The sequence below is a fragment of the Chaetodon auriga genome, chromosome 10 (genome assembly GCF_051107435.1).
Source record: "Chaetodon auriga isolate fChaAug3 chromosome 10, fChaAug3.hap1, whole genome shotgun sequence".
Taxonomy (NCBI): Eukaryota; Metazoa; Chordata; class Actinopteri; order Chaetodontiformes; family Chaetodontidae; genus Chaetodon; species Chaetodon auriga.
The window spans coordinates 24,925,603-24,953,020 of NC_135083.1; the positions used below are offsets into that span (position 1 = coordinate 24,925,603).

General features: G+C 40.3%; 2 protein-coding genes and 1 non-coding gene across 10 annotated transcripts in view; 2 read left to right on the forward strand and 1 right to left on the reverse strand.

Annotated features, from left to right (window-relative positions):
* Nucleotides 1-27,418, forward strand: part of LOC143326529 (tumor necrosis factor receptor superfamily member 5-like) — a 61,316-nt gene that overhangs the window by 1,364 nt on the left and 32,534 nt on the right. Inside the window, exons 2-3 of one of the 3 annotated variants that reach the window (XM_076740117.1) lie at nt 8,313-8,449; nt 9,006-9,099. The exons of 1 other annotated variant lie outside the window; for it this stretch is intronic. In XM_076740117.1, coding sequence (XP_076596232.1) covers nt 8,408-8,449; nt 9,006-9,099 — 136 coding nt within the window. In that variant the 5' untranslated portion in view covers nt 8,313-8,407. Of the gene's footprint in view, nt 1-8,312; nt 8,450-9,005; nt 9,100-16,126; nt 16,490-27,418 lie in introns of those variants that run through there. One more of the 3 variants, XM_076740114.1, reaches the window with a different exon arrangement.
* The window catches only part of LOC143326528 (tumor necrosis factor receptor superfamily member 14-like), a 55,455-nt gene continuing 43,334 nt past the window's right edge, over nt 15,298-27,418 (forward strand). Inside the window, exons 1-9 of one of the 6 annotated variants that reach the window (XM_076740112.1) lie at nt 15,298-15,623; nt 17,927-18,043; nt 18,142-18,234; nt 20,499-20,624; nt 23,767-23,925; nt 24,759-24,843; nt 25,082-25,218; nt 25,355-25,381; nt 25,517-26,453. In XM_076740112.1, the coding sequence (XP_076596227.1) occupies nt 18,016-18,043; nt 18,142-18,234; nt 20,499-20,624; nt 23,767-23,925; nt 24,759-24,843; nt 25,082-25,218; nt 25,355-25,381; nt 25,517-25,539 (678 nt within the window). In that variant the 5' untranslated portion in view covers nt 15,298-15,623; nt 17,927-18,015 and the 3' untranslated portion in view covers nt 25,540-26,453. Of the gene's footprint in view, nt 15,624-17,890; nt 18,044-18,141; nt 18,235-18,616; nt 18,694-20,498; nt 20,625-23,766; nt 23,926-24,758; nt 24,844-25,081; nt 25,219-25,354; nt 26,454-27,418 lie in introns of those variants that run through there. The other 5 variants (XM_076740111.1, XM_076740110.1, XR_013077685.1 and 2 more) reach the window with 5 other exon arrangements.
* On the reverse strand, nt 23,551-23,624 carry trnan-guu (transfer RNA asparagine (anticodon GUU)). Its single transcript has one exon. It is a non-coding gene; the product is annotated as a tRNA-Asn (tRNA).

Below are 27,418 nucleotides of genomic sequence, written 5' to 3' on the forward strand. Positions count from 1 at the left end.
ACATCCTCGGCCTGGTCTCTCCTGACATTGCTCAACAGCTGCACTTCTCTGTGGACATCGTCCACAGGCTTGGACCCCACTCTGCGGACTGTCACTCCAGCCGCCGCATCATTGTGCAGTTCCCGTCTCACACCCATCGGGACAAGATCTGGAGAGATGTGCGAACCTCTAAGCTGCTCAAGGAGAGGAAAATCAAAATCTTTGAGGATCTGACCCAGTATACAAAAGATGCAAGGAACAAGTTATGGCCGCTGGTGGAACAAGCGAGGAAAGGGAAAGAAAGCCAGATTCAGAGGCTCTTATGCCCTCATTCATGGTAAAAGGGTCATGGTGAATGACATGAAAAATGACACTTAGACTGGGCACAATTAGCAGAGTAGAAGAAGACCCCCTCCCTTCCCTTTTTCCTCCTGTATTTATAATGAACTTTTGTTCTAATCTAATTTTTTATTTAAATTATCGCCTTACCTTGGCAACTAATTGACTTAGTTTCTCCTTCAAATCTTCCCTAACTAAACCCTCACAGTGCAGGTGACCTGGCTTCAGGAACAAGAATTACTCTCTTTATATGCAGAATCTGCCGTAGAGGCCTGGTGTTTTTGTTTTGCACTCATCCTAAGAGAGGTGTGTGAGTGCCCTGTTTTTAACTTCAAGATAAGGGGGTTCATGAATTATTGCATTGTATTTCTGTATTTTATATCTGTTAACTGCAGGAGACGTAGAAATAAAGGCCCTAATTATGAAGATGAGAAACATTAAGGCTAATCTGAGATTTCTGAATTAACTGCATAATTTCTTATAATGTCTTTATCAGTGATTTCACTTAACGCCAGAGGCTTGTGTGATAATCTAAAACACAAAGCCCTGTTTTTATTTATCAAACAACAAAAGTCCGATTTCTGTGTCTTACAAGAATCACACTCAATCATAGATGATACTAAACTCTGGAAAAATCAGTGGGGAAATGACGTATGGTTTTCGCATGGTTCAGAAAGATCAGCAGGAGTAACCTCCCTGAAAAACAAATTTGAAGGAGCTATATTACATTCTGAGAGTGATTCAAATGGTAGATTTCTTATACTAATTATTAAACTTGATGACATTATAGTCCTTCTGGCCATTGTATATGGTTATAATACTAAAACTGATAATGACTTCCTATTTGACACTCTGGGTTCACATTTTATATCCTGGTTATCTAAATATCCAAACTTGCTGTTTGTTGTTGTTGGTGATTTCAATGTTATGGTAGACGACTCTGTAGACAGATGGCCCCCAAAACATAGGGCAAATTCTCTCTCCAATGTCATCTTATGTATGCAGAAATTTCAATTAGCAGACATCTGGAGAAAAAAGAATCCAAATACTAAATCCTATACATGGGCTAACAAAACTGGTACCTGCCCGCTCACAGATCATAAAACTATAAATCTTCGAATTAACTTTAGACCCAATGCCAGTACCTACCAGAATTCATATTGGAAACTCAACAATTCGGTCTTAAAACATTAAGTTGTTACAGAAAAGGTTCACTTTCTAATAAAATGTTACTGGCAGAGGACTTTGAATGATAAATGTTTCCAAAAAACTGGGAACTACTGAAGTTCAAGACAGCAAAATATGTAAGATAGTATGGATCCTCTCTGGCCAAACTAAGAAAAGAGGAAGAAACAAAAGTAATTACCAAAATTGCCACTCTTACTCAGTGTATGCCTGAAGATCTAACAGAAGATGACAAACAAGAACTAACTGAGCAGCAGCTCAAGCTAGATGAAATATACAGAGTTAAAGCAGAAGGAGCTTATGTGAGATCCAGAAACAATGGCTGGAAGAAGGGGAGCAAAACACATTTCTTTAGGCTGGAAAAATCACACAGCAGAGCGAACTGCATTCAAAAACTTAATATAGATGGAGCTGTCACAGATGATCCACAGAAGGTATCCAACCACTGTTCAATGTTTTACAGGAACCTATATAAATCACAATATGATGAAAATGCAACAAAATATTTTTTTGGACATCTCTCTCAGTTAAAATCTATTAGTTTTGACCAAAGGGACCTCTGTGACAAGCAAGTAACCTTAGAAGAAGTCAGATTGGCCATTCAGCAACTTAAATTAAATAAATCTCCTGGAACTGACGGCTTGACATCTGAGTTTTACATAACGTTTTGTGATAAACTTGCCCCCTTCCTCCATGGAGTATTCACCGAAAGCATCCATAACCAGACTCTTCCTCCTACCTTATATCAAGGGCTTTTAACACTTATCCCTAAACCTAATAAGGACTCACTCCGCATTGATAACTGGAGACCAATCTGTCTCCTCAATAATGATTCTAAAATCTTAGCTGGAATCTTTGCCAAAAGACTTAAAGTAGTACTGGATGACACTATCGATGAAACACAAACAGGATTCATGAAGGGCAGACACATATCTAACAACATAAGACTCGTTCTGGATCTTATTGATTATGCTGAATACTGACCTGATGACAGCTTTATTTTATTTTTGGACTTTTGCAAAGCGTTTGATACCATTGAACACAAATTTATGTTCCAGGCACTACAGAAATTTGGCCCTGGTAAGTACTTTTGTTCAGCAATAGAAACCATGTATAAAAAAGCAAATTGTCCAATTAAAATGTACACAGGTAATTCTCCACGTTTTGATTTAGGTTGTGGAATTAGGCAGGGTTGTCCTGTGTCACCATATTTATTTCTGATATGTGCCCAATTGCTCTCTGACTTTATTAAACAGAGCCCCATCAAAGGGATAACTATAGCAGACAGGGAAATCATCATCAGCCAACTGGCAGATGACACTTCCTTATTTCTAAAAAAAAATGCCTCACAAATTTCAGTTGCTATTAACCGAATTTCAGTTTTTTCCAGAGCATCCGGACTTCACCTGAATCTTAGTAAGTGTGAACTGCTCCCACTCAGAAACTATAATAGTACATCATCTCCAACATACCTGTAAAAGAGTCTGTTTGGGAATCGGCATCAACAAAAACACAAGCAACAGGTGTCCTATGAACTTTAACCACATCATAGAAAAAAGACAGAAAAAATTCAACCCAGGGCAGAATTCTTTTGTCTAAAGCAGAGGGCTTATCTCTGATTACCTATACAGCAACACCTCTGGATGTAAATAAACAGATCATTGCAGCTGTTGACAAAATTCTCTAAAACTTTGTGTGGAAAAACAAAATCCATTACATCAAAAAATCAACTTTAATGAATTCCCATGAAAACGGAGGATTTAACTTTCTTGATTTTTCCACCCTGAATAACACATTCAAAATCAACTGGATCAGACAATTCACTAGAAACCCAACATCAATCTGGAACTTCATTCCCAACTACATATTTTCCAAAGTTGGTGGCCTTAATTTTTTGTTACTCTGCTCCTACAATATTGAAAAACTCCCCACAAAACTAGCCAACTTTCATAAACAGATACTTCTTTCCTGGTCTCTGGTTTATAAACATAACTTCACCCCCCATAGATATTATATTTGGAACAACAGTCATACTATACAAACACAGATCACTTTTTATAGAGAACTGGTTCACCCATGCTTAACTTTAGTCAGTCAACTTCTCAGACCAAATGGCACATTGTTATCATACTCAGAATTCTTAAATAAATATACATTTCCTGTCCTTCGAAAGAATATGCAATAGTATTTGATGCAATACCCTCTGGTGTACTTATGTTGTTTAAAAATGTCATATTACCTGAAACTGAGCCATTACCTCTGGAGCCTGTGCAGACAGAAGTCGGTCGAATTCTCAATGAAAAAGAGCAATAATCGTACTGGACGTGCACTATACCAAAAGAAATCACCAGTACCCCCAATGCCGTGTCATACGGGAACAATACATTCACAAATCTGATTTGGAAAAACATATGGTCCCTCCCTTGCAAATATTTCATCACAAATAAAACCAAAGAAGTATCCCTCAAACTCCTCCACTGAATCTATCCCTCCAATCTGTTTATGCGAAGATATAAAAAAGACATCAGCGAATTCTGCTCCTTCTGTAAACAGGCTCCAGAAGATCTTCACCACCTTTTTTGGTCATGTCCCCACCTGCAGATTTTTGGGGAAAATGTCCCTACTTTCATCCATCAACATATTGACAAAAATTTTGCTTTGGTTTCTTTTCAGTCTCATCCCCCCAAATAGACCAATATTACATAATTAATTTAATATTATTCTTAGCCAAAGCTCAAATTCATAACTGGAAATTCACCAACCAAATACCATGTACTTACCGTCAAGGAAATCAAACAATACATTTATACAATTACTCAATCTGAAAACAAGAAAGCCATAAAGACGCTAGAACTATTTTCTTTGTTTCCATGTTTTTGAAATGATTTTGTGTTGGCCTACCAGAAATATATGGTATACTTTGTTTTCTTCTCCTGCACTCTATGATTTCATATAACCTTTAATTGTGATTATTTTATTTGCGCATGTAACCCTCTCACCCCTGTTCATCTCGGTCAATAAAGAAAGAAAAAAAAGAAAAGAGGTACCAAAAGAAGAGAAAAAGAAAAGAAAAGAAAGAAAAGAAAATCTCACAAAGGTTTATGTCTCTCACTTATATCAAAGCTGTGTCTACAGCCAAAAACTGATTTACTGTCTTTATATGTGAGGCCCATACCAAAATAAAACCCAATAAACTCCCGTGGAGAATGCGTATCCTCCATCATTGTGTATGTTTTCATTCCGGTTACTGACCTGGAAGCACATTGCTTTAAAAGAAAAAAACTGTGATGTCGCAATTTATTTTGCGAGATCTTGCAATTATCTTTGCAAGATCAAAGGTTCGTCAGTTTTTTTTCTTTTTCACCCATTAATTTTTTTCTCCCCCATGTCCCCTTAGGGGCTCCATAAAATTCTCCGAAATTCATCCAGATAGTAAAAAAAAAATAGCTCCAACTTTACCAGCTGCAACATTAAAGTCATGTATGTATTCAGACACCAATAATTAAGTGAAGAGCAGTAGCTGACAGGAAGGATGTTAAAATGTCTCTGTAGCTCAAATTCATTGAATATTCCATGTACACTTTTTCCATATTAGCCAGAATGTGTCAGAGAGCTTGTCTGAGTTATTGTTGGTGGGAAATGATCTTCACACTCCACTGCTCTTAAAATATAGAATGTTGGCATGTTTCTATGAAGCTCATATGTACAGTTAGCAGTTTATTATGTACACTGAGCCAAAACTAGTCTAACAGTCTGGTAATAAATCCTCCCTGCATGATGGTTATAATGTTCAGTTTGTGTCGTTTATAGGTGTTTATTTTAGAGGATACAGAGAGCTGTTTCTCACAGTTACATGACATGTTGCTCTTTGAATCCTTTGTAGATAACTGGCCTGTGAGGTCCTCAAAGTCAGTCTCTCATGAGTTCAAATGTCAGCTCTTCAGCAGAAAATAGAAGTAATTAACTATCTGCAGTTATACTTTCTTTTTGCTGTGATCATCCACATTTATGCTGCTCATCTTATCACTTGTCACTAATGCTCTAATGTGAACAAATGATGTGTTCAATGACTGAATGAACCAAGTTAACTATAAAAGACGGAAGGGTCCTTACATCATAACCAGTGTTGGTGCTGCCCTGCTTGGTGCCAGTTCTATTGAAGCCTATGGGAGATGCCTGGAGAAGCACACTAAAACCCAGCAAACCTTCATCATATGACCTTTAATGAAGAAAGGCCTCTACTTACTGAAAGAACACAGAGAATAGCCACTGACTGCTTTTTCTGAAAGTGTGCATTCATTTATTTTCTGTTGTTGTCCAAATAGTTTCCAAAGATGGTGAGAGGCATACTTTACAGGGTCCATGGTGAGTCAAATTCAAATACTCAGTCAGGCAGGTTAAGAAAAATTAGCAAGTGTACCTTGAAAATGTTGAGTTTAGGATAAATAAATATTGTCTGTATTCTTCATTCCTTCTCTCTTCCTTTTTTTTTGGTCCAGAACAGACTCAGACTGCATCGTAGTTGTATCAGTATCATCATAGTTGAGCTAACTTGCTAATGTTTGTCTGTTATTAACGTCAATCATAAGAAGCTCCAGTCCCTTAAATATCTAGTATAGCATTAACTTACATGCAGATAAATAACATACAAATCAAATGAAATGCACCTTGAAAAGGCACAAAACATTAGCTTAATATCAACACACCAAAATAGCAGTGCCTCCATCACCCAGACTGATGACCTGTGAAACTGAGAGGGGAGATTAAGGAGCGGTCGGCCCATTCACCTCCACGCTAACTGAACCGAGAGCTTTCAGTGTGTGTGGCCCCATGATGTGAGGACCCTTCCTTATTTTATAGTTTCCTTGGTGTGAAAAGTCAAGTGAAGTGCTTTAACCCTGCATTCTTTCAAATGGTCAGCATGAGGCGACTCTGATTGTATGGAAACCTATGGGAAAACGACCCTGCTTCTCACTTGATTCATTACCTCAGGAAACAGTTTTGTAATGAGTTTATGGTCTCAGTTGTTAGTTTCAAGTCTTCTTCAGTTCAGCTTGATGTTCATTTGTAAATTGTTATTCAGAGTAAAATAGATGAAGCAGAGTATGCTTTAGGGCGTAGCTGCTTTGTGATTGACAAGTTCCACCACACTGTTATTTAACGGATACCTTTAGATATACCTGAGACAGTCGTCCTGCATATAACTCGCAGAATGAATCCACTTTATATCCATGAATTGTAAGCAAAAATAAACATTACTTGGAAAATGTAGTTCTGTTTTTAACAACAGTTCACACCAAAGACTGTTCATATTTAATCAAAGCACGTTACACGCTGTCTGCTTTGGCTGAATTCTAGTTTACCCAAATACTGAGTGATGAGTGTAAGGCATACAGCTGGAATTTTGTAGTTGAATTCTGCCTTCTTTGATAAACAAGCTCTTATTTTCTGTGGCATCATTGTGTCTCATAGTTCCACTTTGTGTCACTGCTGTACACGGCAGTGAATCCTTTACAGCAAGCTGTTCTTTACTTGTCTGCATTATATTCTTCTGACATGTTATTTGTTCTCCTTTCAGAAACCACACACACACACACACACACACACACACACACACACACACACACACACAAACACTCAGACCCACATGCAAACCTCCACATACAAATGCATCTTTCCAGACACGCTGTCAAGACTTTGATCCACACTGAAGTTGTCCTGAGTGGAACCTCTGGACTGTTTGTGATTCAATGAGTCACTCCAGTGTTGGACTGTGGACCCAAGCAGATGAGAGAGGCCACTGTCAGCCCTTGTTGTTCGTTCAGTTATGAGAGTCAATTAGAGAATTAATCTACAGTCATAGAAGTCATTTGAAAGTCTGCAGGGAAGTCGAGTCATGTTTACAACCCAAAGAGCAAAAATCCAAGAGTATCTTCCTAAAAATCGACGATCACAGAAAATCTAAAATCATCTCTGAAGTTACAAAAAACAGTTACTGCAGGTTTCAGTAAAAGTATAGAAGTGTGATCAGCAAATGTAGTGTAAGAAGTAAAAGTACTGGATCTGCAGAAAAAGCCCCTGTGAATGAGATGTTATGACATTAATACATAGTTAATACTCAGCAGCATTTAGTGTTGAAGCTGGTTTTTAGCCAGTTTGACCTATTGTATGTTTTATTTGGTTGAGTCTCATTTATTTTCATTTTGTTTGAACTTTAAGCAGAGCAGTAAAGTCCAGTTATTGTAACGGGGAAACCAGGATCCAAGTGCAGCGCTGACTGGACAGAGAAGCACGTGAGTTCACTGATTCTCTGGTCCGGAGAGGGCAAGGTGAAAGTCGTAGTCAGGGTCACAAAGCAGGAGTCTATATCAGGGGATTGGAGAGCAGGCAGTGTCAGTAACAGGATATCTGTCGGAGAGAGATCGCTGGAGAGTCTTGCATCAGGGCTAAGAACAATCTGGCAACGAGTGATTGTGAGGGAGCCGCTTAAGTATGGCACTGATTAGTCTCAGGTGTGTGCTGGCTGAGTAGGTGTGCAGATGAGAGAGAGAGTGGCAGCAGGTAAGGAGCAGGCAGACTGTGACGGATATTGTGCAACATCCAAAGTCGAACTAAGAGCTTGAAAAGAAAAACTCAAGCTGCTGTAAAACAATTGTCCTTTAGTTTAAATGTAAAATCAGGTGTACAGCACAAATCCAGCTGTGTTAACCAGGTTTCTCATTTGTGTGATGTTTAAGATGTCTGATCACTGCAGAAAGCTGAAAGTAAACCGTTTCTTGTCGTCTCTTCATGGATGTGTTTTCCTGTAGGTTCCAGATGGTGTCCTCATTTACATTTCACTTCATCACAACTCTCAGTGAGACGACGTCTTCAGCCCATTGAAACTGTGATCCAGCAGTATAAAATGATGTTTGGAGGAAAATCTGTGACAGCTGCACCATTGCTGGTAAATCATTTGTTATTACAACAAACTTTTATCAACACATCAAGTTGCTGCTCCTCGCCAACTTTTCTTTGTTCAGCCCTTTTTCTTTAGTCTTTATCCTCCGTAGGAGACGAGAGCAGATGTGGTCAAATTTAAGATGGAGCTGTTTTCAAATAGAACACTGGTGGAGCTGCCCTCCAGTGGGAGGATGATGGGGGTGAGGGTTGTGTTTAAAAAAAATGAAAATGTGTGAATGTAGGCAGCATCCACCAGCGTCTATGAACACAACACAAATGATGAGAGGAGAGAAAATATATTCCATATAGAGAAACAGTGGTGGACCTCCACCTGTACAAATGCAGACTCACCTGTCGACAACCTGGAGGTGAGGCTGCATCACATGAACGTTACAAAGATTTCAACTCTCTGCATTTATGTGCCAGCCCACACAACGACTTCACTCTTATGACTCTGATAGCTGTCACATGACACAAATGAGACCTCGTTCACTCTCGTGTTCCTTCATACTGTGACTCACCTGCAGAGGTCAGACAACAAACTCTTTCTTCCTCTTCAGATACTTGTGATGAATGTCTTCAGAGGACAAACCCTGACGTGTCATCCATCAGAGTACCAGATTGGAAACAAATGCTGTTCCATGTGTCCTGCTGGTAAGATCTAATTGAATGTTGAAGGCATGTTTCACTTTGGTAGTTACACATGGGGTCTGTTGGTGTCCTGCCAGGTGGCAGCAGTGCTGACAGAATCAACCACTTGTGTGCACATCAGTGGACTCAGTCTGATGTCTCAGTCAACAATGTTTTTCCCGTACAAGCTGTGATGCAGGTAGACTTCTGTTAATATTTCCTGAATAATAGTAGAAACTTATGACTAAGCCGAGATTTAAAATGCAGCAAGTCGCCTTCTTACTGCAAGTCCCTCTGTTAGTGCTGACGAAGAACTGAGAAAACTGTTGAAGAGTGTTGTTACTGTGAAGATGCAGAGACACATGTTGAAGAGTTCACTGCACAGTACTCGAAAACTTTGTCCATGTCAGAGACGTTCTCGCTTACTGGAAATGCTCTGTTCAGTTTGGGCGCCTGGGCAGAGCGTGCAGGAGGAGGAGGAGGACTCGTCCATAATAATGACTGTTTTTGCTCTGATATCATTAATGCATTTCTCTGATGTATCCACATCATCAGCGACAGAGTGGAGAGAAACACACAGGAAAGCACACGGTGAAAAAGGTTTTCCCAAATGTCTAAAAGTGGACACATTTCCATCTTTGCATGGTATATTCTGCCCAAACCCAGCATTAGCTGTTAAAATCAGCCGCAACTTCTGTGAACTCTGTATTTTCCTCAGTTTGAAAAAACAAAATAATCAAGTTTTTATCCGTGGGACTTGCAGTATCGACAGAACTCACCTTGCAGAAGTCACTGGTACTCTCTGTGTCTCCATGTCTCCTTTCTCCTGCCACAGTGCCACTGGCTGTTATGTACATTTATGCAGACGTCTCCCCATGAATTCGTAAACTGGAGAAACTAAATTGCTCTCTCGTAGACCAACCAGAATCAAAGCTTCCTGTCTGTCGATGTCTCCTCTGTGTGTGTTGACAGATTCTGGTTTGAAAATAAAGACGTCATGTACAAGAACATCAGATACAGTTTGTGAACCACTGGAGGGATTCTACTGTCTGGAACACACAGAGGACGTCTGCATGACAGCTCAGAAACACACAAGGTGTCAACCAGGACAATACATCTACCAAAAAGGTTGGTTTTCTCATGCTGACTTGAAGATTATAGGTGTAGGTTAAGTTTTCAATGAGAACCAAAATTGAGAGAAACTGACTGTAGAGACGACTCGCTCATTAAAGCTGTGAACGGTGATCTCTGGTCACTAGACAGCAGAAAAGAAGCACCAGAATGAATCTGGAGAAAAAGTCACAGCTGAATGCAAACCAGTTAAACCATCCAGTCAGCTGTAACTGTTAATGGTGGAAATTTGGGCTGATGGACAGACTGACTGACTGAGTAAAACCACTGAGGCTGATGAGTGATAATGTGCAGTGCATGGAAAGTAACAAACTCATCATTTTCATAGATTGAGGTGCTCCATCGGGGCTTTTACGTTGGCTCTATTCAGTAAAAATTGCTTGTGAATAATCGTGTGGAAAGGGATGGGTTTGTGTGTGCAGGATGCTTTAAACATACTGTGTAAGTGTCATTTCTGCAGTGATGGTGATGGAACACATGAGTGAGAGCAGAATCTCAGCGAGTCACTTTGCAGAGGCAGAGTGAAACAAGGCCCCCAAGTGAAAAGCAAAGACAATGATAATTACATCCTTAAGTGACAAGAAACACTGAACTGTTCATTTGTCTGACCTGTGGGTCTCTTCATCAAATGCTCCAAGCTTTGCCACATAAAGTTTGTTTTCATCCACACTTATGTGGCACTCAGTCGGTGGCTTCACACAGAGAATAATGACAGGAGCAGCTGTTCTGACCTGAGCTAACGGACACTACAGGTGTGTTTACGGGCAGCAGTTGTTTTCTTTGTATAAAGTCTCGTGCCTCTCTTGCTGTGAACTCTTCACCGTGCTGTTCCAGCTCTAAAAGTCTGTTCACATGAACCATGTGGTCTGATTTGACAAAAGATCCGTAGCACAAGGTCGGCTTAGTGGAAATTAGTGCCACTATCACATTCAATCTGATACTTTTTTACCTAAATGTGGATTTCTTCTACTTAATCTGAAACATGTCATTTTTCACCAGTTACTTGATGGAAATACTGAGGGCCCTGGTTCAAAAATATTAGATTCTAATCTTAAATCATAGAAATGTTTGTGTGTTGAGGAAAGATTGACAGGGAGACTCTGACTCCTGATGGTGAGGTGAGGTTTCTCCCACACAGTCTTTGGCTGAGTACAGACACAAGCCAACACGTGTTATTTTGGCCTGTTCAAAGTCAAGTTACTCACTGAATTAGCATGAAGCAGCAGCATCTAAAATAAGCTGCCACTGCTGACTTTTGTCATTTTGACCAGTGAAAATGTCAGTTAGCACCAGCTAAAAGTCCCTGGTTTATTATTTGCCTTCAAGAACACTGATCATCTGCTGCTGCTTTATTGGAGCTTTCCAGCAACAGTCAAAGAAAATTGGGATGCAGCCTTTGTCCATCACGCCCCAAAGCTCAGGAACACACAACCTACAGATATCAGGGAAGCAGCTCACTGAATATTTTCAAAAGAAAAATAAAACCTTCTCTCTTCACTTTGACTTCCTGATACAGGTCTGAAACTCTGGTGCTTTGCCTCATGTTGACACACTGCTGCTCTTCTTTAAAAAACTGGTATTTTACTTGATTTAATGCATTCTAGTTACTCTATTTGTGACTTTTATTTTATCAGTTATTCAGTGGTTTTATTGTCCATTTTCCTTTATGCATTATCTTTATCCTATTTTCATCCTTTTTGTATCTTATTTTTACTTTTCTTACCAAGTAGGTTTTATTCTCCATCTTATTTTATATTAGTTTTCTGTCCCTGTTTTATGTTCATTCAGTCTTTTTTATGTGAAGTTCTTGCTACATGTGATTTCTTTGTTGTAAATCACTTTGAACTATATAAAAACAGTTCATCATGATCCTCCAGTCGTCTGCTGCTCACCTGTCACATGACTGAAAGTCCATGCTTAGATTATATGACAACAACTGAACCATCTCTAGGACAACTGAGCAAACTCCACCAGCTGATGAAGGTCGAGAGATGTGTCTGAAAGCTCCAGAAGGTTTCATTGAATAAAATTTTAAATATTTCAAATTTTAAGTGATTTTTTCTTAATCATTGAGGTTGTGCCACTGCAAAGCATGCGTTCAGTCTTTCTCCTTAATTTGGTAATTTGGTTTATTTGTGGAAAAAAAGACTTTTCATAAAGCACATTCCTCATTTTCATGTCATTACTGCCTTTAACCAGACAAAATGGATGTTAAATTGGCCAAAAGTTTAAAAGTGTTGAAATGGAATTCATGTAAGTTCTTGTCATTCGAATCATTAATTGGCATCAACACGTCAGCACAAACTTCACTGCTTGAAAAACTGAAACTAATGACATTTGGACACTTTTAGTGTTCAGTTTGTTCATGAGTTCTCCTTCACAGCCAATCAAAATCCCAGTTTGAGCTGAACTTCCCGAGAAAAGAACTAGAACATCTCATTGTACTTTTTCATTTTTGCTGAACTGTAAAAATGTGTGGAACAGATTTTTTATTTTAATCCACTGAGAGGAAATCAGACAGATCTGATGAAAAGTCCTGACGTCATATAACACTTTGATCCCTTCAGAATGTCGAAGATGAACTCGTTTCAATGGATATTATTTGTATTTCTACAGGAACAGCATTGACAGACACTGTGTGCTCTGACTGCACTGATGGAACGTATTCAGATGGAACATTTCCATCCTGTCAGCCACACACACAGTGAGTGAAGCTTCACATCAGACACCTGAATTCCTCCAGCAGTGACTTCATGCTGTCCTACAGATGTTCCTGTAAAAATGTCCTGCTGTCATTCCAGATGTCAATCAGTGAATCTTCAGCTGATAAAACTAGGAACAGTTTCAACTGATGCTGAGTGTGGAGAACAACGTCAAGACTGGACAATAACTGCAATCATCATTGTTGGGGTGGTGCTTGTGCTTTTTTTAGTCATGGCGGCATTTGGATTGTTCTTTTTCAGAAGGAAGAAAAAATTTTCAAGCAGAGGTATGATTTGCATTTAGACAATAAAAACTGAAATCATGTTTTTGACTGATAATAATCATCATTTGTTGATTACTGTGTTTTTCATTCTTAATGTTTTGTTACAGGTAGGAGAGGAAATGCAGAAAACATCAAACTGGTATGTTTTATACTCTTTATTCTATTTCACTGTGTGTAAAATAGTATTGTGGGAGGTCACAGGACACACTGTGTTGCAAACTTTGTGACTTCTTAGACTCTCTTGAAGACTGTTTATAAAAAGCAGCAGCCCCTGTATTTATTTATTTATTTATTCTTTTGAAACACTTGTTGACCTGTTTTATCTTTATTGTTGTATGGTTATTGTTTTTAAGCTTTCTATTTTTTGCACAAACTGTTGGACTGTGAGAAACATTCGATTCTGTGCACACGGTGTAAATCACCAATAAAGTTGACTTTGACTTGAACGAGCAGCAAAACTAGAGAGTTCCTCAGACCATTAGAGGGAACGTGAGGAATCTACAGAAATACAGTGGAATTTGTTTCCATGTAAACTGTGTTCTCGCCCTCCTCTCACATCGTCCACACATGGAAGCAGCAGCTGTTCATCTTTCTGTCTGCAGTGAATGTCAGTGTGATGTGTATTCACAGTACATGGAAGAGAACCATGGATACTGTTAAAGAACACAAAAATTAGACAAATATACAAAAGGTGGAATTAAATCAAAGCCAGCAGAGTTTATCAATTAATGTTTATGTATGTGTTGGACTGTTTCCAGTATTACCCGGGGCTCATGTGGGGCCTTCTCTGTAACATATTTTACAAATTGTAGAGAGGTGGGGCAGCAGCATATTCATTGAAATGTTCATTGACTGTGGACTGACTGACTGACTGAGCTGCACTCTGTGAGTCTTTACAAATATTCAGCATGTTGCTCTTTAAACAGTGACTTCTTCTCCTCAGGACGGGGGTGTCGTATAAACATCCAGACAGATTTGTTGGACACTGCAGAGTAAATGTTCTCTAGAATCCAGTTACAGTTCCATTGGATGCTGGGACATTGTCTTTGCAGTGTACAGAAACACAAAGTAGTCCAACCTGAATTTCCTGCACCATCATACAAACAACACCGTCTACAAAAGTTCTACTTTCTGGATCATTCTCTCACACAGATGTAACTGTACAGAGACTAAAGTCAGTCTGAAACAACGACTTGGAGCAAACTACAGAGAGTGTGACAGCTCCAGACTCTTCATTCAATGGATAGCTGAAGATCAATGTCTGTGTCACAGAGCTCACAGTTGGATCAGGACACAGGACAGAAACTGGACTTAATCTGTTATAAATCAGAACAGACTGATGGAACAGAGGACAGAGACCCAGTGTCTTGAACTGCAACATGATGGAACAAATGGTTGTTTTCACCAAAAACAAAGAGGTTGAACAGTGTCCACTGTCCATGGACTCAGGTGGGTATAGGAGCTGCACAAAAGCAGCAAATGGTCACACTAGAAGTAGTAATCCACATGTTGAATATTTCACGTTTCAAGAGATCCATTCATCATTTCTTTGTCGAGGTTAAAAAAAAAAAAAAAGTCCCTTGTTAATCTCCTGGGAGCTGACAATATTCAACATGTGGACTTTTTCCTGTAAATAAAAGACTTTTCATATTATTGTCAAATGCATTTTGTGTTCATGTATTGACTGTCAGTATTTGTCCTGAAGCTACTCTGAGTCAGTGTGCTGATTTTGTGCTTGATGGTTTTACAATAAATCGTTTTTGTAAAGTTGTCCAAGTCTTCAAGTCAGACACAGGTAATCCTGAATTTAATAGCATTTATGAGAAAACTATTCCAAAACCAGCAACAGTTAAGGTCAGATTGTTTCCTTTAAACACGAGCACCAGACAAAAAAGAATTGAGTAATGTTAACAGTATGTCAAAGGTTCTAATAAATCCAAATCTTGAGTAAATGTGCTGAGAAGCTGAGAACCTTCGAGGTCAGACACCTGAAATCTCTCGTGTTCGGTATATTTCCAAAAAAAAAAAAAAAAAAAAGCTGAAGATACAGAACAGTCTGGTTCACTGAGTCTGATGAAAGACACACACGTGAAGTGATGCAGACTGGATGCTGTTAGGACACACACCGAGTGGATTTAGAAAATGCATCTGAAGCGAAAAGCACAGATCTCAAATGTCTTCTGGCGCCTGAATATTCACATGATGTGACTGCTGAAGGTCAGCTGGTTGGGTGGTGCTCAGCCTGGAGCTGCATCTGTCTGCATGAAGACATTTTGGTCGCTGTTCTAGTCTTGAAGTTCTCCTTCGTTTGGTCGAGATATAACAATTTGGTGGGTTGTGCCTCATTGGTGCGACAGGACCCACAGGAGTGACTGACGCTGCGTGTGCGACAACAGGAAGTACAGGTTTTGAAGCGGGTTTTCCGGTGCTGGTGACAGTTAGTGATGATAAACTAGAATCTTTTGAGGGATTACGATTGATCGGATCAGTCTGAAGAGGGGAGTCGAATCATTACGGATCACTAGAATCACTTGAGTCACCAAAAAAATTAAAAAAAAATAAAAATAAAGTAAAAGCTTCTGCTAAGTACCTATATTACGTCTTTTTTGATAAATCAATAATAATAATAGCCATAATAATAATAGCCATAATAATAATAATAATAATAATAACAATAATAATAATCCATTGTTGTTCTGATGTTGTCAAAGTAAACTTGTTTCGTGCCTACTCACACACACACGTAACTCTCTCAGAGTCAAGACTTGTTCCGAAACCCCGCCTCGTACAGTCAGCAAGAGACTCCTCCTCGAGTCTGCTGTGCTGGGCTGCTGGCGAGATCCAGCAAATCCACGGTCAGGCGGGCCGTAACATATCCCTCGGTTCACCTTAAGTTTCGTTTCTGTACTGTGAGCAACCAAATCCTCGCTGATTCGTCGCACCCATCGACCCGCTGGTCGTACCGACTGTTAGGTTTCGTTTTGTGTGGGTGACCAACTCGGCAATCCTCAGGGAGCTGCTGCTGCAGCTGCTCTCTCTCGGATTTGTCTCGGCGCGAAATCTCGCACGGGCTCACCCTGAGTCTGTCTCTCAGCCCTGCCTGCCTTGTTTTTGATGATAGTCTATGCATTAAACCAGGCCAAGTCATCAGTAAGCCCGTGCGAGATTTCGAGCCAGCCAAACAGAGGATCTGAGAGAACTGAGCAGTAGCAAACCACTCGCTGATGCAGAGTTGGTCATAGCCACGCGAAATCTAACACGCGGATACGGATCAGCTGAACAGAAACGAAACTTAAGGTGAGCCGGATTTTCAGGAATTGTTTACGGCCCGACTGACCAGCCAACCGGGGCGGAGTCAGCGCTCGCTGTACCTTGAGACAGAGTTTTGTGTGTGTGTGTGTGTGTGTGTGAGCAAGTGTCAGTGAGTGTGCGTGACAGAGCAACAACAACGTGCTTCATGTTTCTGGAGAATGACGAGAGTAATAAAGTGGGATATATAGACTCTCCCGGTTTCATTTCTCTCGTCTTGACTAAGTGCCATTTGTTGAATGTTGAACAATATATTAATTAAATGTCGTCGGACTCTACGTGAGCGGATCTGTAGCTTTTTTTTTTTTTTTTGGGCGGATCACCAGCTGTGTCCCAATTCAGGGGCTGCATCCTTCGGAGGACCCAGCCTACGCGGTCTCTGTAGGCTGGGTCCTGCGGAGGATCCTCCGTCGGCCGCATCACCTATCGGTAAATGGGACGGTCTAGCCTTCGGAGCGTGTCCTGATTGCGTCACGACGTCATAACTTCTTCCCTCCTAACCCGGGAAAAACACACGTACGGGGTGCAGAGATGTGCCCGTACAGCTCCTATCGCTTGTGCGAAATGTAGCCTATTATACAACTTATAAATTCACCTGATGTGAATATCTTCACAGCTTCGCGTCGGACGTTTCACGCCTCCGCGTCGTCCATTCATTTCTGATAATGGACACCTCGAAGGGCGTTATCCCGCTTATACCATGGTCACTTACGAAAGAAATAAATATTAAATCAATTATTAATACGTTAATGTTGGTTTTTTTTTTTTTTTTTTTTACCGTTAACATCGTAAGTTTTTCACAAGACGCGGCTGAGTGGACTATTTAATATCGCTCGTTGTGACGCGTTGCCAAGGTAACCGGCTCTGGCCACAGAACCTGCAGTTTGAGCCAGCGCAATAATTTAGAACAATCAGGCTATTTGACCAGAACGTTTTTATAGTTGTCCTACAACACATTTTAACGGAGACCCTGCAGCCAATCACAACCGAGTATTCACCCAAAATAAGATATTAGTTGACATGCGAGCTTGTAACATTTGTAAGTGAAGAGTTTTAATAAGGCTAACTGTTAACTGAGCTCCTCATATCAACAGGTCGCCATTATTAAAAAAAAAAAACAATCGGTGCGCAAAGCATCTTGGGATATGGGAGGCCGTGAAGGATAGTAGCGACGCATCCTCCAAATACAGGGAAAAGGAGGACGCATTTGTCGGCTGCATTTGGAGGATCCTTCGAATTTGGACGAATTGGGACAGCCTTCGCGCAGCGTTATGACGTAAGCGGCCTTCAAATCCATCCTCCGAAGGATGCAGCCCCTGAATTGGGACACAGCTACCGTAACTGCTACATCCGGGCTGAATGGATTGGATTACGTAGTTGAACATCCGGTTAACCGGGATTCATCCGGGTTTTCCCCATCTCTAGTGACAGTCGTCAGTTTCATTATTTTTTTTCCACCCCACAACTTGACTGCTGTGTTCAAAACTTCATGAAACCATGTCATTGCGTGCGTTATGATGCTTTCTACGTTGGTTGTGTTCGGTAAGTCATGTGACCTCGTCACAGTAAAACTTTAGCTAACGTTAGCTTAGCTAAACGCTGCAGCGGAGAAATACTCATAGAAACATTGTCTTTAACAGGGTATGTCGCCGCCTTCACGGCCCCTGTGTTGTGCTGTCGTCCGAAGGAATACGCGACAAGGGAAGGACAATGCTGTCCGATGTGCCACGAAGGTACTACTCTGTCTTCAGCTCTACGACATAGGCTACTGCGGCCTCCATCTTAACACGCCCAGTTTGATGGAAGTTCCCATTTTAACAAACACGAACTTGTGGAACGGGTGTAACGTTCATCACTCGGTCAACAGGAATTCCAACTAATGTGAAGCAAAGACCTGATGAAACTAATTAAAACTTGTTCTTAGTAAAACATAAAGCATGTAACCAGGCTGTACACACATTTACTTCTCAGTTTGTCATGTATTACTGAAGTGCGTCATTAAATTTGAAGCATTGAATAGTGTGTTAACATGAGCTTTATGTTTTGTTGCGCTGCCTCATTTCCTGTTTGTTGTTCAGCTAATATGTATTTTCATCTTGCGTTTCATTTATTCAGCACATGAAGGAAACTGAACTGGCACAAAGCGGAATGAATGAATATTCCACATGTAAGAGCTGCCAGGACTGTGGAAGGTATCTGTTCACAAAGGACTCAAAAAGAAGGAGCCATGTGCATAAAAATAAACTCGTTCAAGACGTTCAACGCATAAAAAGAACAATCTACTCCTACTACTTCCGAAAATAAAAACACGTAAAGAAACAAGACAAGTTCCATAAGATCAACTCATTAGATGTCATTTATTAAAACAATGTTTTCAGCCTCTTGTCTGGCATCATTTTAAATTGCTATCTGCGTAAATTGCAAAAATAAATGAATAAATGGAAATACCAAAACCACGTGCACTTACAGCCTTAAAGAAAAACATTTCATATAGAATTTTCTCACAGACCTTATTTTTCCATTTCCTCTTCTGCCCACATCACACCTGCTTGCTGTGGGAGAGCAGCACACCAAAAATGACAATCTCACTCAACCCCTGTATGTGTGGGGATGACTCTTTGTGGGTGTGTGTGTGTGTGTGTGTGTGTGTGTATATACGTTGTTTACAGCCTACGTCTGAAGAACTGTGGTTGAGAAATGCGTCACTGTGACGTGTGGGAAAATGACTGTCATGTCTAGAAATGAACTATGCCAAACGTTTGTCCCCCTGTCACCTCTCACGCACATTTAATTGTAATATTTCCTCCTGCAAGGACACCTCCTTAACAGACAAGCAAAAACAATCAGTGTAATGCAACTGTGTGAAGTAACTTCTAAGTTCTCTCTTTTGGTATACAACCAGTGAATGCTGTTAAATGATATAATTTTTTAATGAACAAATTCTAATTAAGCAAATGCATGTCTGTCGATTGACTCAGTTTCCAAATCTGTTCAGTTTATCATGAACTCTTCGAAAGGAGCGTTTGACAGGGGTTGATCTCAGGACCTTCCTTCACCTCTGAAACACCATGAGGCACAGTGCTTACAATCTGATGACAATTGAAACACACCAGTTTATTCTGAAGCAGCCCGAATGTTCGACCTACAAAAAGCACACAGCCGGGCTGACCGGGCGGAAATGTTTAATGGAACAAATAGTAACACTGTGTATTCTGACTGGAAGCTCACGTCCGATCAAAAATGGATAATTATATATACATATATATAACAGAAATGTGCATTTCACATGAAAAGTGATTCAAATGAAATGCGTTAAAGCAAGTAAGCTTCATGCAGATTAAATAAAATGCACATTTCTGTTGAAGTTGTGGGAGGTTCCTCAGAAAATGAGGCCATCACTGCAATGATTGAATTATCTCTCTGACTTACCGCTTAGAACATTGATATTCTTTGACATAATATGTCTTCCTTCATTTCTGCTTCAAAAACAGACTAAAATGATATCAAATCCAATCACTGTCTTGGATTTTGGTTTTATAGTTACTGTTAGTAGATTCTTGTCTGTTTGTGAAAGTCTTTAACCACCGAACAGCTGAAGTCAGTGAGAGGCTGACAGCATGTTCCATCAGTAGTTAAACTGAGCTTGTAGAGGCTGAACTCAGTAGTGAAGACTCAGCTCCCCTCTCGCCTGTGAAGTGGCCATTTTCACACACCGGCCTGATGAAGACCTGAAACACAATTTTACCATCTGTATCCGATACTGTATGTCCTGTTTTTGTCCTTGTTATTTAAGATAAGACTTGTGTATGTATCCCACGCAGGGGTAATTCATTTGTTCCAGCAGCAGAGTAAAAAGGAAAGCTGAAAAACAGAACAAGTAGAACAAAATAGACAATTAAAAAAAATCAACAAAAAAAAGTAAGAAATAAAAATAGAAAGTTCTCATCTTCATCTCAGTGATAATGTGATGTTCACGCTGTGTTTGTGTCTTGAACAGGGACTGTTGTTCGAAGAGACTGTACACCACAGTCAGGCACACGATGTGGCCCCTGTGAGAATGGGACGTTTATGAACCAGCCCAATGGTCTGAATAAGTGTTTCTCCTGCACCTCCTGTGACCCAGGTAAACCCACAGTGAATGAACATTTCTGTCTTTCATTCCCTTCGACAAGTTCAGTGTGGTTTTGACAGGTAAGGAAGCCTGGTTGAATTAAGGTGTTTGACAAAATTTAAACAAATATATAAAACGTTCCTAAATAGGGTTTGGGAACCTCTTTGTCCTAAATCAGTATTTTAAAGACTGATTCTTGTATTGTTGCTTGAAGAAACCAGGGAGTGACATGAGCAGATTTCCACATTCTGGTTAAGACGGCAGTGAGCTGAGCCTTTCGAGGACATCCCTTTCATACACTGTGATGTTACTATCGCCTGTTAGCCTACTGTTCTGGAATCAGGGTTGTAGAAAAGATACTGGGATGTGTCTGGCAAAACTTACACGCTGTGAAAAGAGGAAATTCCAGTTAACCACAGCTTCTCCACCATCTGCTGCTGTTCAGTTATCAGCTGATAGAGACCTTCTCCGTTCAACCAGCTGTCACTGTCCTTGTCTTTGCGTAACTATACTGAATGAAAGCTTTCTGCATTCTTTTAAACCTTCAGTATTTGTAGTCTTCATTGACAATTTTACAATTGTTTAGTAACTTTGCTGTTCTACAAGCAATATTTTGTTAATTAAAGATACATAATGCACAAATCTAATCCATTTCTAAATCTGTTATCCCTTTCAAACTGACCGTTAAATATACATATCAGCTTGAGACAATAACTGTATGTTCAGTTATGATAGAAGATAAAAAGCTAAACATCCACTAACAAAAAACAGTTTTGAACCACATCTCATGGTCTTAATCAGAGAAAAAAAAAATGCACACAAGTGAAAAATAAACATTTTCAGACATAAGAAAGCAAACAAGCTAATAATAAACAGAAAACAGTGGAAATGAAAGCTGAGATATAACACCTTCCATCTGCCCAACCCCCCTTGCATTGGAGGACGTCTGTTAGGTGCACAGAAGGCAGACGTGGTGGTGCTACGAACACACACGTCACATTTGAAATTCTGAATTCACACTGAAGCTTGATAGTACCAGCATTTCATGTAATTTTTCATAATTCCATTTTACTCCTGCCACACTACTGGAAAGCTGTGCTGTAGATCTGCATTCTCAGCTTGTTTTCAGCCGGTGTGAGATGAGCATGTTTGAAGATGATCAACGATCAAATCCAAGACAAAGAGCAGACCCTTTAAATCACACTCAAAGAAAATTAAAGCCTCCACAGCGATATGTAGTTTGAAACCAGCTGTCATGTGTAATGTTCCTGTAGGAACAACCAGTTACAGTCACTTTGAAGGCAAAGACACGGCCTGATGTGTTAGGGTCCTGTTATTTTGGTAGCCTTGTTCCTGTTTTACTTTGGTAGCCTTCCCTTGTGTGTCTTAGTTTCTTTACTTCCTGTAGGTTTCCCGCCTTTGTTAGGTTGATTGGGTCCACCTGTGTCTGTTTAGTTCCCCCCTCTATTTAAGTCTGTGTGTTTCTTTTGTCTTTGTGGGATCATCCTCTTGCGTGTGGTTTCCTTGTTCCAAGTGACTTTAGTGAGTATTCTGGCCTAGTCCTTGTTCTTCTAGTTTGGTTATGAGTTTGTTTTCCTAGAACTGCCTTTTGTTTTTTTTAGGATTTTGTATGTGGTGGATTTTGGTTGCCTTTATTTTTTGGCTGAATAAATTACTTGGACTGCCTCTGCTCAGCCTTTTTGTCTTTGTCAAGTCTGCACCTTTGGGTTCACTCCTTGTTTTTTCTCAACGACCACTAACCGTAACATGATGTGCTGTCCATGTAATCCACGTGGACATTATGACACATTAGAGCTTCTGCATGATCTCCCTTAACCCATCCAGACTGATGGAGCTCTTTAAAAATATACCTTTTGCTTTCATTGGAAAGAACTGCCTTTCTCCTAATATTCAGTAACATTTTTAAAAATCAGTGAACAAAAAAAAGTGCACATTCCACAGTGGAAATGCACTGAGGTGTTCACACAGGTAACGATGGAAGTTGGTTCGGATGAAAGAATGTGTGACCCATTTTTACTTGTCATAATTTAGTATCTTTATTTTATTTCTTATCACCGTCATATGGAACGTTGTTTGTTGAAAAGTGATCCCGAATAATTCAGTACTTGTTCTTATAGGTTGTGTTGTATCAGGTGTGCTTTATATGGAGCCTTGTCCACATGGAATATTATCTATACGTGTTGTGAAATTCCAGGTGAAGAAATAAACATTCTGTTTCCATATCCAGTGTTTAATGATAAATAAATAATTGAATTTCATAATGACATTGAAAAATTGTTGACTTTGAACTTTTTGTCATTCCATTTATTAAAGTGACATTTATGTGCTGCTTTGATATTTATTAATCATCATGTGATTGATTTCATTTAACCCCAGTTCTCTTCCATTTTAAGATGTGCAGGTGAGGGAACCACGTAAAACACAACCCTAACCCACAGAGCAGCACCAGGAGCTCTGCTTGGCCAGCTGCTGGCTGCGTTTAATTCAGTATTTGCAGTTGCAGTCAACCAAGTAGAAGAAGAAGAAGAATCGGGGGGAGACATTCCCCTTTATTAGGCACGACGGCACACGGCACACGAGGTGAAATTTAACTTCCGCCTTTAACCCATCCTGGTCGTCCTTCCTCCGCGGCAGACCAGGAGCGGTGGGCAGCCAGACCGGCGCCCGGGGACCCATCTTCGGTGTCACCATTGGTCAGGTGGTGATCTTCTTGCATGTTTTTAGTGGGGGTATATTTTACGGAGGATACCCCAGGTGAACACGGGGAGAACATGCAAACTCCACACAGAAAGGCCCTCCTCGAGCAGCAGGCACCGAAGGCATGGTGGAGGACACACCCGGTGCCCGCAGCGAGATTCGAACCCGGGACCTTCTTGCTGTGAGGCGACAGTGTTGCCACCGTGTCCAGTGAAGTGATCGTCCCTGGGTGGGCTCGAACCACCAACCTTTCGGTTAACAGCCGAACGCGCTAACCGATTGCGCCACAGAGACTTGTGTACTTGTGTACAAGTGTACTTGTGTACAAGTAGTACATCATGTCAATATTTCAAATGTTATTTAAGATGAACTTACATGTCTGAACGTGCAGTATGTTCAACAGTAATGTAACGACCATGTTTCTGATTGCTTTTAGGTCAAGGCCTCGCTGTCCAGCAGGAGTGCACAGCAACGAGCGACACAGTTTGTGATGTTTTAAGTGGATATTTCTGCAGAAGTTTGGCAGATGATGCAGGATGTAGTTTGGCAGAGAAATATACTCGCTGTGCACCTGGTCAGAGGATAAAAGAACCTGGTAAGAGGAATTTTCGTCAAATGAGTCTGATAGTGAGGACGTTTGCATTCACACTTCGTTCCTGGTTTTGATCAGATGTTTAGGTGGGACAGAGAGGAACCTTTTATTCAGCTCCATGTAAACGGTACATGGTGCTCACACTATCCAGGTTTCTTAGCCTCTGTGGCAGTTCAGGCATGTCCAAATACAGCAGATCTGTCATTTTTGTGCCAGTTTGGGTTCTGGTGGCCTGGACTCTGCTGCATTTACCACACGGCTGGATTTAGCCTTTCCATCTGGTCATCAGAGAGGAAGACAAGGGTGACAGTTCAGGTTCTAATCTGTCAGACTAGTGTCAGATACTCACTTTCATCTCAGCAGGCAGACTTGTGTGTGTTTGTGTGTGTGTTCAAGGTTAGTCACGAAATGATTCTGGTTTTGTCAGATTGATCTTTCAATAGACTTAAGTGTCAAAGGCTTAAGTGTCACCAAAACACCTCTCTTCTATCTGTGATTGTGATTTTCTGTGACATCCTGGCAGCTCCTAAGAGGGAAGGAGATCCCCTGAACTCCAGCAGAAATCCTGTAGGAGTCATTTCGTCAGGAGAGGAAGTTCACAAACTGCTTTAATTCATAGGCTAAAGAGAAAGATCAGTTTTGGATAGTTAGAGCTGATGTCCTGAGATGCTGAGATGCTTGATAAACATACTGTTTGCCCTGATCATAACTAGGATACTAATGTGTGTGTGTCAGTTTATCGTCTACAAATCACCATTTTGAGTCTGGTGAATGATGGATTTCACTGGATGTTGGGTTCATGTGTGATAAATCTCTGTTTTGTCTGTTTCTGTCAGGAACCAGCAGAACTGATACAGTGTGTGAAAATTGTCAGCCAGGCTATTTTTCACATGATGGTGTCGACTGCACGGCTTGGACCATGTAAGACATTGTTTGCCATGTGGCACCAAATGGCCACCGTATCAATGCACTAGTTGGATTGTTGATAAGTAGCTGAGTTTTATAAACTCAAATTCTGTCTGATACGACAGACAAATAGACCTTTTTGGAAGTGTTACTTTTAATATTGATTTGGATTTAATGAGTGTAACATTAACTGCTTTGTGTATTTTTGCATTGTGTTGACATTTCAAAGGAAGTTTGCTCTCTCTTTCAACAGTTGCTCAGAAACCCAAGTAAAGGTCAAAGAAGGAAGCACGAGCAGCGACGTTGTCTGTGGAACTGCTTCAAGAAATCGTTACTGTTATATATCTGTATTATTAGTGTTACTGACACTTGTTGGGCTTGTGATCACAGGTTAGTGCTTGGTTTGCATCCTTGATTTGACTGACTCATATATAACACAGTTTCCTCCCATTTTTCCCCCCTCATTGCCTCCAGTGGATGGTTGCTAACTGTTTTAACCAACACGTTGCTTGCTTTTGGATTTCAGGTGCGCTAACATCGAAAAAACCTTTAGGTACATCAGGTCAATTTATTTCTCCTGAATACTTATTTTGCAAGTTTTCAGTTTGCAAACACATGTCTCACACACAACACACTGTACCTGTCTTTGTTTTAATGTCATTTTTTTTCTTATTTTCCCCACCTACAGACTCCAGTACAGGAGATAGATGATTCATCTTATGGTACACGTCGTATGCCCTGCACTACACCGCTGATTATACATCATCACAAAGAATTCTTTTATTATTGGTATTTATTATTATGATCAAAAGTAGGACAGTTGTGTGTGTATACTTATTCCTCTGTGCCTTAGAGATCAAAAACCATGAACAAGATGAAGAGCGTACAGCCAGTCAGGCTGCTTTGTTCTTAGAGCTCGATGCTAATATCAGCCTAACATGCTCACATTGACGGTGCTAACATGCTCATGTTTAGCAGGTGTGTTTACCGTGTTGAAGTTACCACACTAACATTTACTAAACCAAACTAAGCACCAAGTACAGCTGAGGCTGATGGGAGTGTCATCACCAGCCGAGTGGCTGGAAACTACAGACCAACAGTCAGTCTCTAGAACAAACCGCAGCACTGAAGCTGCTGTGACTAAAATAATCAGCGACCTCAGACGAAATCCTGATGAAAATCAGGTCTCAGCTCTCGTCCTCTTAGGTCTGAGTGCAGCGTTTGACACGATTGACCGTGATGTCTTAATCAATCATCTTGAACAGTCAGTTGGTTTTTCTGTCTGTGTGTTGAGCTGCTTTCAGACATCAACAGGAGAACGTTCTTCATCAGTCTTGGAGATCGTGGGTCTGAGAAACATGACATCTGTTTTGGGGTTGCACAAGGCAGCTGCATCGGTCCATTCCTGTTCTCTCTATACATGCTGCCACTTGGTGACATCATGAGAGAGCACAATGTATGTTTCCATAGTTACGCGGATTATCAAGTGGGTTTTATTCTGTATTACTGAACAGTAATTTTTCTATCTGTTTTTTTAACACTATGATATTTTATTATTTGTTGTAAAGCACTTTGAGCTGCAGTTCCAGTTTGGTGCTGCACAAATAAAGTTGTTTTTTATTGTTGTTTTCTCCACTGTGTGTGTGTGTGTGTGTGTGTGTGTGTGTGTGTCATGGCAGAATGTAGTTTCCATTACATGAAAGAAGTGCAGTGAACTGTACCATGTTCAGTGTTGTACAGCGTGTATCACGTCACTTCCTGAGAGGCTCATTGCTGGTTAAAGACGTCAAACTACATTTTAAAAAATAGGCCCAGCAGAGTGAAACCTTGCTCACACAGTAATGACGTTAAGTCAGAGGCTCCATAATGACTGTTCTGTCAAAGTAAATTTACCCAGGACTGAAAACGTGTATTATACATGATGGTGGTTTCCCAACATATAAAACTAACCTGTGGCAAGTAGAGCTGCAGGAGCACTTTTGAAAAAATAAAGAATAATAAGAATCATATTTTCTTCTTCTTAGGACTGAAACCCCAAAGTTACTGAACTTGCTCATTGCATAATTTTTGCCCCATTGAGCTGCTGTTTCTCTCAGTCAGTTAATCTAGTCTTCCTGACTCGTTGATCCTGACATGTTTGTGCAAGTTTGAATCTCTGGCCTGTGGCCGAAATACTCCACAGATTAATGTTCTCTTCATGATCAAAATGAGAAGTAGCCACAAGTAGTCACAGAAGAGTGGGATGTCCAGAGAGACACCACAGTATTCCTATTACAATAATTCCTATAATATTACTGTAATCATGCAGTCAGTCTCACAGGACCACAGCGTTCTCATGGAGGGCTATTCTCTCTGTAACATCACTGGAAGACTGAGAATCTGAGGTTGTCAGGTTTAAAATATTTGTATTTAGTCTCCTGGCAGCAGGAGCTACTGCAGCACATCCCATGAAATGAAAACACTTTTATGAACTAAAACAGGAAGCTTTGAGGAAAAAGACTTCACACAGCTGATGCCACAAATTGACACAATTATTCTTCTTTTTTCAACTTCTCACAGCCAAAAAACATTGATTTGGATATCAAAACAA